The sequence below is a fragment of the Paroedura picta genome, chromosome 11, assembly GCF_049243985.1.
Source record: "Paroedura picta isolate Pp20150507F chromosome 11, Ppicta_v3.0, whole genome shotgun sequence".
NCBI lineage: Eukaryota > Metazoa > Chordata > Lepidosauria > Squamata > Gekkonidae > Paroedura > Paroedura picta.
The window spans coordinates 25761962-25775499 of record NC_135379.1 but is presented as its reverse complement, the minus strand read 5'-3'; the positions used below and the strand labels follow the sequence as shown (position 1 = coordinate 25775499).

At 41.4% G+C, this 13538-nt stretch overlaps 1 protein-coding gene and 1 long non-coding RNA gene across 6 annotated transcripts in view; one reads left to right on the top strand and one right to left on the bottom strand.

Annotated features, from left to right (window-relative positions):
• The window catches only part of LOC143821096 (uncharacterized), an 87508-nt gene that overhangs the window by 50730 nt on the left and 23240 nt on the right, over positions 1 to 13538 (top strand). For all 3 annotated transcript variants that reach the window (XM_077304726.1, XM_077304724.1, XM_077304725.1), the window contains 2 exons: positions 7046 to 7106; positions 7211 to 7363. In XM_077304726.1, coding sequence (XP_077160841.1) covers positions 7046 to 7106; positions 7211 to 7363 — 214 coding nt within the window. The remainder of the gene's footprint in view (positions 1 to 7045; positions 7107 to 7210; positions 7364 to 13538) is intronic.
• Positions 1 to 13538, bottom strand: part of LOC143821098 (uncharacterized) — a 69701-nt gene that overhangs the window by 33055 nt on the left and 23108 nt on the right. The window lies entirely within an intron of this gene.

Here is a 13538-nt window from a genome sequence, read left to right as displayed (position 1 = left end):
TTGCCAAGTGAAATTACAGTCATCATAGTCCCTATATTTAACAGCTGAGCACTGTCCCCTGGGCAGGTAGTCAAATCCACACAATGGGGCCAGTCACTGCTACCATTTAGCTAGGACTGCAGCCATGGAGTTTCATAATATTAATGTTCTTTTTTGGTAGGCATTTATACAATCCTATTAATGTGTAATAATTTCTATAGTTTTACATCTCCCAGTAACCCCAAATAATTTCCTCACTAGGTACACTCTGAAGGCAGAAGTCTACTTTGGTCTGAAGACCCCAACTGGGCAGGCATATCTGTGGACACATTCCACTGTAGATAAGACAGAAGTCCAAATTGAAAACAACAATTTTACAGTACAATCCTAAAAAACCCATTCCTGAAGTTAGGCTCCAGTTAATAGGCCTCAGTAGGGTTCGGTTCAAGATTCATCACTTATTCTTCTCTGCAATTTAATCAATAAGAAACAACACAGACAAAGATCTGAGCTTTTTGTTTGAAAGCTAGGCTGCCACTTAAACTGGAATTACAAGACAAATCCAACACTGCGCTTCCAAGTGGAGTATTCTGCTATGCCGAGCCTGCTTACCACAGCAGTGATAATGCTTGTAGCCTTTAGATGTATTAACCACAAGAAATCTTTATTCTGGAAGTTGCTGCCTGTGATTAACGGTGCCCTCTCCCCTGATTTCAACAAAGATAATTTGAAAGGCACATGTACCAACTTCCACTGTGTTTTCTGAAAGTCCCCGAAGCACCTCTGATCAGAAAACAACTTTTTTGACTTAATATCCTACAATTGTTAAAAATCTGCGTCATTGAGAGATTGCAGTGAAATGTGGAGGTCCCAGCACATTGGCACTTGATTGTGAGGGGATGTGATTGTTCCACATTTAGACTGGAAAGGGTTAGGAACTCTGCTTCCCAGTGTGCTTAATGAATAAAGAGAAAATTGGGCCCTTGAGCCAGAGTCAATGATCTAACTGAGTGAAAAATGTTTGCAGGTTAGCAAGGGCAACTGTTCCTTGCTCTAATTCCCACTGGGAATGAATGACCAAAAAGGCCAATAAACTGCAGGATGCTATTATTTATTAACCTGTTTTCTTCCTAGAAAATAGACGTTACATTAGATCTTAGAAAACAATTTTTTTTCAGAAATGAACACTTCAAGCATAGGGAAGAGTAATTAAGAAACACACTTTCCCTATTTATGAAGGTGCCAAAATTAATACGTTGCTAACAACTTTCAAGTACAGCATTCTAAGGATTTCAACAGTGGCTTCAGGTGATAGTGATAGTTGGGGTTGGTTGGGGTTTCTTAACTGGTGTTAGGTGATTTTATTGTGTTTTATCCTTTTGTTGTGAGCAATCACAAGCCTTAATATTTTCACAAGTCTTCCTTAATATTTTCCCTTTTCTATTCACCATGTTTTTTTCCTTGAGCTTAAATCTGAGTAAACATTATTAGATGCTACCTATCTTTTTATTGTAAAGATTACTAATCAGAGACAAGCTTTAACTCTGGCCAGATGCTCCATCCTACTCATAGCTGTTTTAGAAGGTCGTTACAGGTATGTTCCTCTAGTCCAGAGGCTGTGTCCTTGTAACAGTAAAAGGTAAAGATATCCCCTGTGCAAGCACTAAATCATGTCTGAATTTTGGGGTGACGCCCTCTAGCGTTTTTCTTGGCAGACTCAATACAGGGTGGTTTGCCATTCCCTTCCCCAGTCATTACCGTTTACCCCCCCAAGCAAGCTGGGTACTCATTTCACCGATCTCAGAAGGATGGAAGGCTGAGTCAACCTTGAGCCGGCTGCTGGAATTGAACTTAGCCTTCGGGGAGGGCGGTATATAAATCTAAATCTAAATAAATAAATCTAAATAAATCTAAATAAATAAATGATCAAAACTTCAGACAGCATGTCAGCTGCCTTACCACCCTGCGCCACAAGAGGCTCTCGCCTTGTAGCCGTAGATAGTAGACAGTAGACAGGTACTGCGTATCTTAATGGCACCACCACAAAATTTGGCAACGTAAACCATTATATGGCTTCCTCCATTATTTAGCAACATCTTTATCTTTTCCCTTTATGGCAGGCCTGAATATTTGTCTAGAATAGGTTTTAGTAGTTTGCCTCAAATTGCATTATGAAAGGGGCATTAGAGGAAGAAAAACTCTCTAGTTTCTACCTTGTAACAGTAGACAGAGATCAGTGGTGAAGTTGCTGGACTTAATTTTTCTCTGCATTTCAACCGTATCTTTGTTTCCCATCTTGATTTTAAATGGTTCTCAGCAATTTTTTAACCCATAAATGAGTTCCTTCTTTAGTGTCCAATGTCTCTAGTTTGTTTCTGCTTCCTTGTGGATCAGTAATCCAATCTGTTATCTGAAACTAATGCTGCTTGCCTATATAAATTAATATTTGGATCCGCAAAGCCACCACGTTTTTTATCATCTTAAAGGTAAAGGTAAAGGTAAAGGTATCCCCTGTACAAGCACTGGGTCATATCTGACCCTTTGGGGTGACGCCCTCCAGCGTTTTCATGGCAGACTCAATATGGGGTGGTTTGCCAGTGCCTTCCCCAGTCATTACCGTTTACCCCCCAGCAAGCTGGGTACTCATTTTACCGACCTCGGAAGGATGGAAGGCTGAGTCAACCTTGAGCTGGCTGCTGGGATTGAACTCCCAGCCTCATGGGTAGAGCTTCAGACAGCATGTCTGCTGCCTTACCACTCTGTGCCACAAGATGCCTTAAATCTTATAATCTTGTAATGCCTTAAATCTTATCCTTGATATTTTCCCATTTGATAGGAATTTGTTTAATACTCTTTGCCATAATCTCATAGTGTTTTCTTCTTATATGGATTGGTAACATTTAAAATAAAAAAGTTTATTTTTGGCAATATACTCATTTTAACTGTTGATATTCATCCCAGCCAAGAAATGTTTAACTTTTCTCCTTCTTTGTATGTCTTCCCTGTGTTATTTAACATCTACATGGGTCCCCTCACCCAGTTGGTCCAGAGATTTGGACTGGGTAGTCATTAATATGCAGATGACACCCAGCTATATCTGTTGATGGATGGTAATCCATCTGTACCCCCAAATTTGTTAGCTAGTTGTTTGGATACCATGGTGGACTGGCTCAAGTGAATCCAGCTAAAGCTGAATCCCGCTAAAACAGAGGTCCTCTGGCTGGGTCAGTATACCCCAGGTGAGTCAGTGCAACTCCCAGCTCTTGATGGAGTCCAATTAACAACCTTGGCCACTGTCAAGAGCCTGGGTGTGATCCTAGATTCCTCTCTCTATGGAAGCCCAGGTCAGAATTGTTGCCCACCAGGCAATCTAAGTTCTTCACCAGACACAGCAACTAACACCTTACCTGTCAGCATCTGACCTATCCACGCAATAGTCTCCTCCAGACTGGATTGCTACAACTCATTTTATGCTGGGCTACTGTTGAAGGTCCTCTGGAAGCTCTCCCAGCTGCACTGGCTCCAGATTGAGGAACCTTCAGATTCAAGGTCTTGGCTATCACCTTTAAGGCTCTAAATGGTCTGTTCTTCCAGGCCTATGTTTGAAGCCAGAAATAACACTGAAGTTCTCGTCTCCCTGCCCAAAACCATCAGCCAAACCATTACCAAATTGTTAAATTTATATATCATCAGACCAAAGGAGGTGACATTTGGAATGAATTTTTTTAAAAACTGGAACATACCGGTAGATTAAATTATAGTTTTACTATTATGGTTTAATAATATTATGTTATTTATTGTTTATTCTTGTTGTTACCATCCTGATGCCTTAGAGAAGGGTGGGCAATAAATAAAATTTTAGTATTTTATTATTATAAAAGTTTAAAAGGTAGTATGTTAGCTGCCAATTAGAGATCTCCCATTCAGCTTTATGGCATCTGAAAACTACAGGAGTGGGTGCAGCCCTATGTTCCTTTGATGGGGGGTTGCAGTGAGTAGGAGAAGGTTAATGTTGTATTTATGATTAATAGCATATGGAAGCTGATCAGATTCAGGCTTGCTGGGGAGGGAAGGGATTGCTTTGCTCTTAGCTGTGTGTGTGCCACAATACCCAGTCTTTCTACTCACATTGAGCAGTAGGGCTTTGTTTGTGAATTCCCCTGAAGATGACCTGGGTTTAAAGACATATCCCTGTTGATCAACTTTATGGGCTGTGTGTGGTATGTTTGCTGGACCAGAGATCTGTGTGCCATGCCTAGCCTGCAGTTTTGCTTTGCTTCTGCTGCAGTTGGCTTCTGTTACTTTAGTCTCTTTCTCTCTGCTGGGGGCTTTGGGTATTTGTAAGTCAGGGCTCTACAGTTCTCTGATAATGCTTGCTGTTGGGTGCCTCATCTGTGGACTCACACATTTACATACCCCAACCCTCCCCTCTTTTTTTGGAGCTTTGGGTGTTTGTGGTTCAGGGCTCTGACAGCCTCCCTGCTCACGTTAGGAGCTGAAGCATAGTCAGCCTCACCTCACATTTACATACCCTAACCCTCCTTTTTTGATCTTTTGGCTCTCTCCAGATTTTATAGGGTTTCCTCTATATACACCAGAACCTGCAACTGATGCTTCTCCCAAAAGCACTTTCCTGGGGGCACCTTCTAGTTGGCAGATTTTAAATATGCAAAGGAGGGGGAGAACCAGCTGCATAAAGAATAAATAGCTTTATTGAGAATTGAAACAACTTTGGAGAGAGAGAGTTTGCCTAGCTGTTCTTCTGCATCTGAAGGCAAGCAGGGAGGAAGTGTGCTTAAAGAAACAGGAAGTCTCCAGTTGAGCCAATTAGGACACAGGAGGAGAGTATTTGAAAAACACCAGAAAGTTCCGGATCTAAATATGCTAACTATGCATACCCTCTGATGCTCCCATAGAATATTCTTCATATATGCAGTTGAATCATGCACAATACGGATCTGCACATTCCAATACTTCATTAGGGAGGTGTAACTCAAACTCCACCCCAGTCCAATCTACACAAAATTTGGAGGACATGTAGAGTCACTGCAAGTTTGATGACTCTAGCTTGCACAAGGTCCATTCTATATACTCCAGAACCTGTTCCCCAAAAGCACTTTCTTGGGGCACATTCTTGGTGGGAGGATCTTGGATGCCCCTAAGTCAAATCTTCACCAAATTTGGTGGGCAAGTAGAACAGACTCATACTGAGAGCCCCTGTGGGGTTGGTGTCTCCAGCACCCCAGAGGGCTATTCTCCTTTGTACTGAATGTCCCAAACTGGTTTGATCTACATGAAGTGAGTTTGGTTTGTGGGCTGCTATAGACCCTAAACTGTCCATTTTTAAGGTCCATACCTATCCCTATAATGGGGACCAGACAGCATGTTGATAAAAAATAAAATATTTATTTTTAGAATAACTGAATTAGTTACCCTAGATAGGCTTGGGGGAGAGGGGATCAAAACCAGGTGGCATTTGTTCAGGTGAGGTCAAGGGCTTGGACCTGAAACCTACTATGCATAAAATGTGTGCTCTACTATTGAACACCAACTGACTGCAACCAATAAATGAAGATCATACAAGATATTGTTTAAACTAAGGTATCTATTCTCTACAAGTCATGAAAAATGGTCCAGTTCAGACTTAAATTAGCTATTCACATGGTGAGATAGCTGAATTGAAAAGGAATTCTACAGTAGAATAGTTAGGAGTCTCCCAAGACACTCTCTGTGCTAAACATCACTTTGATCTGTATATTCCACAGAGTGCAAGTTTAAATATTGAATTCTAACATAAAACATATTTGTTAACCTACTCCTCGCTTTCTTTACAAATTGGTGCCAGAATTCCTATCACTGTGAGTTGTGATCTAGCATCATAAATTAAAGGCAGGGCTGGCCCTTGTCAAGTTTTGGGTAGAACTCCAAGCAAAATACAGATGCTGTACAAGTTAAGCCAAAAAGACCACCTACTGAGTCAGTACTGATTCTGCTTTTGTGTTAAGATGCATAATGTTAGGATAAGAGCCAGTTTAATTCAGATTTAAAATCATTTTCCTGATAGCAACTAGTTGTTAATAATCATTGTTACCACTGACAAAATCATAGAAAGAAGCCAAAGTATTTTGACAAATGTGCATCCAAGTAGCTTCATTCTGCTCCACCTGCCATATTACTGAGCTAATTCAGTAGAAAAAATGAACAAATTACATGTTCTTTTTCTCCAGAGACTTGGAGTTTAATTAACCCTAATATTTGGCTCTTGTTCTTCCAATACAGATCTTAAATACAGTGACTGACCACACAACCTTCAGATTTAAAATCAAAACCAAAGTGGACCTTTGAAGAGATGTGGACATAGGGTGGGGGTAAGAGGTGAAGAGCCTCTTGTGGTGCAGAGTGGTAAGGCAGCAGACATGCAGTTTGAAAGCTTTGCCCATGAGGCTGGGAGTTCAATCCCAGCAGCCGGCTCAAGGTCGACTCAGCCTTCCATCCTTCCGAGGTCGGTAAAATGAGTACCCAGCTTGCTGGGGGGTAAACGGTAATGACTGGGGAAGGCACTGGAAAACCACCCCGTATTGAGTCTGCCATGAAAACGCTAGAGGGCATCACCCCAAGGGTCAGACATGACCCAGTGCTTGCACAGGGGATACCTTTACCTTTAAGCGTTGAAGAGAAATCTAAAACATTGAATTCAAAAACAAAGAAAAGTAATGAAAAAGTGAATGAAAGTAATAAAAAGTAAACAAACCTTGCATATATGAAGAAGGCTTTGTTCTTATGAAGACCAAGCTAGTGTGATACAGTGATTAGAGTGCTGAATTAAGATCACGGAGACCTAAATTCTAATCCCCACTCTGCCAGGGAAGCTTATTGACCAATAGCATACTCTCTACCTAACCCACCTCACAGGGTGGTGGTTGTGAGGATAAAATGGAGGAGGGGAAAATGATGTTGTAAAGTAAGTTGGGACCCCATTGGAGAGAACAGCAGGATTTATTGATATATCCAGTTAAGTGGAATGTCCTCAATTTTACACTTTTTTGCTCTCTTTTACTTTTATCAGGTTGCAAGTTACAAATCTCAGGCACGGCAGGGGCAAAAGATTCTGTCACCCACACAAATTGGTAATAATTACAACTCTGTCTGTGTAAATGTATGAATCATTATACATTTTTTTATGATTTAAATATTTCATGCTAAATTAATAGATATTTTGTCGTCATTTCAGTAATACATCTTTCCTAAATTGGCTCAGGGATTATACATTCTACGGAAGATGGACTTCCCTTCATGGTACTCCTTCTATGTCAAGGAAAAAAGACAGTGCCCAGAAACAATACATAGAACAATCTTCTCAGGGTTATCCTACCTCTGATTACAGGTAGGAATATAAGTGCATGCAAGTATAGTATAAGTATAAAGTATGAAAATATTTATTCATTCTTGGAGGTTTTACAGCTTTGTCATGTCATTAACAAGCTGATTTCCTGTTGGGAATTTTGATGTCCAAGCACTGAAGTACCCACCTGAAGTGGAACATGCTGGGAAGCACCCACAGATTCCCAGTTTGGACATTTGCTCTACAAAACTGGAGACAGGTGCTCAGAATGCCTTCTCTCTGGCTCCAAACCACTTAGATCAGCCATAGTCATAGCATAAACACAAGCATTGTAAGACTTAAAAACAAACAAACTGAAAGAGGATTTCAGAGGGGTGCACATATTTGACTAGTATGTCTTTTTATGTTTGTATTTAAGAGTGGCTTATATTTTTACAATTATATTATACAATTCTTGCTACATGACATAAAAACTATGGGATATGAAAGGTTAAAAACAAAAAAAATATTAAGAATGCAGTTGTTCAGGAAATATAATGTGACAACAAGCAAGTGCTGTATTTTTTAGTCTCTCCAAAGGATAAATGCACATATTTGGTTATAAAACAAAGGTGGGAGTATAGGGTCTCAAGACCCTGCCATTATAATGGCAAATAAGCTACTACTTTTTTTGTTGTACATCAGGATAGAGATTAAAAAGAACTTTATAAAGTATTTATGAGGTTTTGATTTACCACAATTCTTTTCTCTGGCTCTTTGAATCTCTGCATAGTATCGTAATGCTAGATCATATATTTTAACAATAGAACACTAGATATACTGTAATGATTTGGCATTCTGCCTTTTGGAATGAAAGCTAAAGCTAGAGAAATAAATCATTCCACAATAGCAAGGAGCAATGATTGCACTGTAAACTTTGGATAAATCTGTGATATTACAGAAAGCAAATTGCAAAGGGGGAGGCAGGGGAGATCTAACTTACAAAAGAAACACAGGCATACTGTTATACTTTAAAATAATCTTCAGTCACCCCAACCCTAAAAGCTTGTGGCAGGAAACAACAATTGCATCGTTAAACTAGGGTCACCAAATTCCATGTGAGGCCTGGGGATCTCCAGCAACCAGCTGGATAACCTTGGGCTCACGACAGCACTGATAAAGCTGTCTTGTGAGGGCACAGGGAGGACTAGTTCAGGCTAGCCCTGTGAATAATTGGAGGAGCCCGGCTTTTGGCCCAGCTCCTCCCCCGATCTACGGCGTCCCTGCAGAGATGTCTCTCGCCCCTGCCGGCTCTGCGGCTCCATGGAGCCAACACGAGCATCCCCCACTCCCATCATGGTTGAAGAGCAGCATGCTGCTCCCCACCACCATGCAGTGGTGCCCCCATGTCCCACACTGCTGCTGCCGCCATTTCAAAGTGCTCCCGGTGCTTCCAGCCCTGCGTTGCATCTGTGGGGCCATTGCGCCAAGGCAGCCGGCGTGTGCCGGGGGAGCTCCTCCTCCATGCATATATGTGCAATGGCATGGCAGCAGCACGGCATGGCTGTTGCCATGCATAATGGGTCCAGAAGTGATATAATGCCATCACATGACAGTCCACCCTCCATTTCCCCATGCCTAGCAACCTTAAGAATGGGGCAGGGGAAATGACTGTATGCAAGTAGGGCCAGATAAAATCAAGTTTTCCCACCCATGCAGCAGCCATTCTTGCTTTGCCAGAACTTCCCAGCAAGGCAGGCTTGGAAAGGCTGAAGAAAAGTCAAGGGAAACCAAGGAGGTTCATGAATGTACCACAGAGCTGTGGGGAAATGTGTGGAGCATGAAAGAACATACTTTCCAACAGCATCAGACCTGGAGCAAACAACCCTTGTGCAAATGACCATGGTCTCAGCTATAAACACAGCTTCTTTATATATTTAAGGATAGAAACTCACAATGCAATTGCAAAAAAATCTCAGAATACTGCAGAAGTCTGGGGCATCTCCCAGGAAAGTGTTTTACTGATTGTACTGTCATTGTATATTATATTACTGTAGTTTTTAGGAATAGTTTGAAAATTCACATGATGGCATAAAATATTTTCTTTCCTTCAAATTGCTTACTTTCAGAAATGAGATCATGTGAGCCTTCACTAAGGCAAGGTCAGAGGAGAAGCAGCTTGTTGCAACATGAAAGCAAAGCATTGTTTCTTGATACCCATTACAGCCAATTGCGACTTCTCGCATGCTTCTTTATGGGGATGAGAAACCAACCAGTTTTGACTGCCGAAAGCTCTGTACATTTTGTTTTGGTTTGTTTTTAATCCCGGGATCTAGATAGTCTAGAAATCTGTTTTGTTTTGTTTTTTACATGAAATCTGGTAGTCTTGAGATGAACCCTACACACTAAGCATTAGGACAAGCCTGGTTCAGATGCATTTGACAGGTAAGCTGCTAACCAGGCTGTGCAGTGAACATTTAAGGCATTTTAAATATGGGTCATTTTTTTCTCAATTCTGAGTTAGCATTAGAAAGCAAACAGGCACCAAAGGCAAAAATCAAGTATAATAAAAACTGCTGGTGTATTTTTATTATACTGTTTTAATTGTTAACCAACTTGGTGATCTTGATTTGGCAGAAAGGTGGAATATAAATGTTCTAAGTAAGCAAATAAATAAAGGAATAAGGAGAATACATGTTTTTTTTAAAAAAGAATACTGGGAAATTATTGATATAGTACTACAGCAACCTGCCCACCACTCTTTCCCTAACAATTTCAAAAATAGTCATTACAAAGCTACATTCCAATAGGCAATACATTACATTTTTTGTGTCTTTCAAGAACATCCACCCAAGATGAAAGTACAAGAAAGCTGGGTGTTTGATAGTAGATAGTGAAGTCGTTAACATAGTTGGCACTTGATTATATTTTTGCTTCATTGACGACAGACTGTTATGATTAATGGGGGAAGCTGATTTCTCTTGAAGCTATTGTTTTAGTGATAGGATGGCGACTGCACAAGATGAGTAGACTTCGTTTACATTATAGAGGCTATCTTCAGGAGCCAGAAGTTAGATACTTCCTTTATGAGAAATGAAATGTATAGGTGGTATGAAAAGGGGGAGGAAGGAGGGAACAGAGCAAAGGAATGCCCTGTTGGATCATATTGTCTATGTAGTTCAGCATCCTATTTCCAACTGTGGTCAGAGTGATCTCTAATAGCAGCATTTTGGTTTCTCTTTGTAAAGTACACTGAATTCTAGGGGATTGATTGGCTGTTTTGACAAAGGATTATCATTGGCTGTATTTGGTTGACACAGTCTACTGATGTAACAGAATTGATTTTTGCTATATATTCCCTGATGTAAGAAGATTATAGTCTGACGAAGGGTGTTGCACGCGAAAGCTCACGCCTTGAATTAATCTTTGTTGGTCTTAAAGGTGCTACTGGACTCTGATTTTATTGTGCTACTTCAGACCAATATGGCTACTCATTTGAAACTCTATTGGGGCCCGCCTAAGCCACCGTGCCATGTGTGGCAGCCATCTCCGTGTCTGGGAAGATGCTGCTGCTCAAGCACATGTGCAGCTTTGTCAGAAGGATCCCAAGACTAGTTGGAGTCCTTCATGCAGGTGCAGGTTCAGCCCCAAAGAATCCGTCCCCAAACCAAAATTGCCTGCTATGACAATAACAAGTGTTCAAAAAGGCATTCCAACTTACCAATAAAGGGAGGGAGGGTGGGAGCAGCAGAAGAAAACTTTTCAGCAGCACACAGCAAAAGAGGACAGCTCCAGGAGCCTTTTAAATCTTCCATGCTGCCAGCCATGCCCACTGCAGGAATGGGCACATGTTGGGTTGTCATCTTTGAGAAGCTGCAAGAGACGATCCACAGACATCCTTTGCTTCTCTGGAGCCCTCTCTCATCCAAGCAATGACGATTGTGTGCCAAGATAAGTGGGGCCGCGGTCATATTTATATCTAAAATGCACTTGTGTTCTCAAGAAGTCTTTGGCCTGCCACAAGATTCCTATTCATATTTTTCTGCAACAGACAATGATTGCCAATGGCCTGAAGAGGAATTAAAAGCCTTAACATGTGGAAATGGGCCATAGTAGGCAGGTAACTAACCCCACCAGGCAAATCATACTCCATTAAGCTTCTATTATGGATATTTTTTTCCTATGGGCTAGTAGCAATCTTGCAGCAGGCTAATGTGGCTATCCCTCTGGAATTACTGATGCCTTTTTGGTGCAATGATTTAGAGGATCACAAACAAGACTGATGCATGAACTCTCTAGGAGAACAGAGACTTTTATGGATTATTTCCCTGGTAGGAAGCCATTGCCAGTTGTTAGAGACAGCCGTCTGACAAGGCATTCTCATGTTGTTGCTAGGATTAGGCAGATTTTAGATCCTTCCACTCTGAAAGGTTGCCAAATGACCTTGGCCCCATCACAGTCTTTCAGCCTAACCTACCTTTTAAAAGTTTTTGTTGTGAGCATTAATAGAGGGATGGGGGGATGACATGAAAAGCTGCTTTGGCTCTCGATCAGGGATGAAAGCCAGACAAAAGGATTTACAAGATAAAAATCACAATAAAAGCATTAAGAAATAAACATAAACCTCATCCCAGGCACATGGTGATGGCACCACCATGAAACTGGGATTTTAATTACTCCCCAGAGGCTCAGTTCGGATCAGCACCAAACCGGACTGATCTGATAGCTGATCGGAACTGGTGTGAGGAAATGGATTCTTAAAATCTGATACCAAATGCTTGGCAGTTTCAAATGCTGCCACTGTCTGAAGTTACTGGATGTATTATTTCTTCATTGTATCAGGCAGAGTGGAAAATTAATTTTACTATGAATAGGTGAACCACAATGCTTATATTTCAGCAACTAATTGCACTGGAGTACTACACCAAAACTAGATTTCAGTGCTATAAGTCACTGTGGGCATTATATACTGGTTCCTGGACATACCAGGACAGGCAGAAGAGAAAAGGGTATTTTAAACTAGTCACACACAAGATTATTCTTCCTCACAGAACCTCCTGGGCTTTTGGAAGCTGTTCAGTCTAAGCTGTTGAGGATAGGGTTGCCTGGAGAAAAAAAAAAAAGCCCTGTCTCTTTAACAGTGGGATGTTACTTACCCATTGATATTTACCTCCATGAGATTAAAAACTTCAGCCACTCATTTTCGTGCATGAAACAACTATTAAAGAGATAGGACATTTCCATCCTTGTTATGAAGTAGTACATAACATGGAAGCATATTCCCCAGCCTTCTTCTATATCTTACCCCCTTCTTGAGGGAAGACTGCAGGGCTGAGGCAGATGAAGGTATTTTATAACAATTGTTCACTCTGCTCTTAAAAGGAATCACTGAGGATGGAATCTGAACCCTTCATAGGGTTGCCAGCCTCTAGGTGGTAGCTGGAGATTTCCTACTGATCAGTTCACCTGGAGAAAATGGCCACTTTGGGAATGTGGACTGTATAGCATTCTATCTTGCTGAAAAAAAGCCCTAAACCTCACTCTTCTCAGGCTCCACCCCCAAAATTTCCCAACACAGAGCATTTATTTGTTTATTTAATATTTGTATTTGTTGATCACCACACCTGAGCTCAGCTGGCTCACGTTTTTATGTACAATAAAACCTTAAAAACCTGCATAAAACCCAATACATACAAAACCAATATAGTCAACAAAAAAAACAGTCTGCAAAACTCCCCTTTACCATCCCGCATACCCTACCACAACACTGTGTGGGGGGAGGGTATTTGCTGGTGATGTCTGGCCTGTGGGCCTATGACCCAATCTTTCTAGCCCGGCCTCAACCAAATGCCCGGCAGAAGAACTCCATCTTGCAAGACTTGCAGAATGCTGACAGCTCTATCAGGACCCTCAGCTCTTCTAGGAGCTCATTCCACCAGGTTGGTTGAGGCCAGGTGTGCCACCCAGGGTCCAGGGAACAGCCAGCAAATTCATACCCACAGAGTGAAGAACCTTGTGAGGGCCAAAAAGAGACAAATGGTTCCTCAGATAAGTGGGACTCAGGCCGCAGATGGCCTTGAAGATAAGAATCAAAACCTTTAACCTAATACGGAAGCCAACTAATAACCAATGCAGCTGCCTCAGCATAGGCTGGACATGGGCCATTCAAGATGACCTTGTGAGGACCCTAGCAGTTGCGTTTTGCACCAATTGCAATTTCCATGTCAGAGACAAGGGA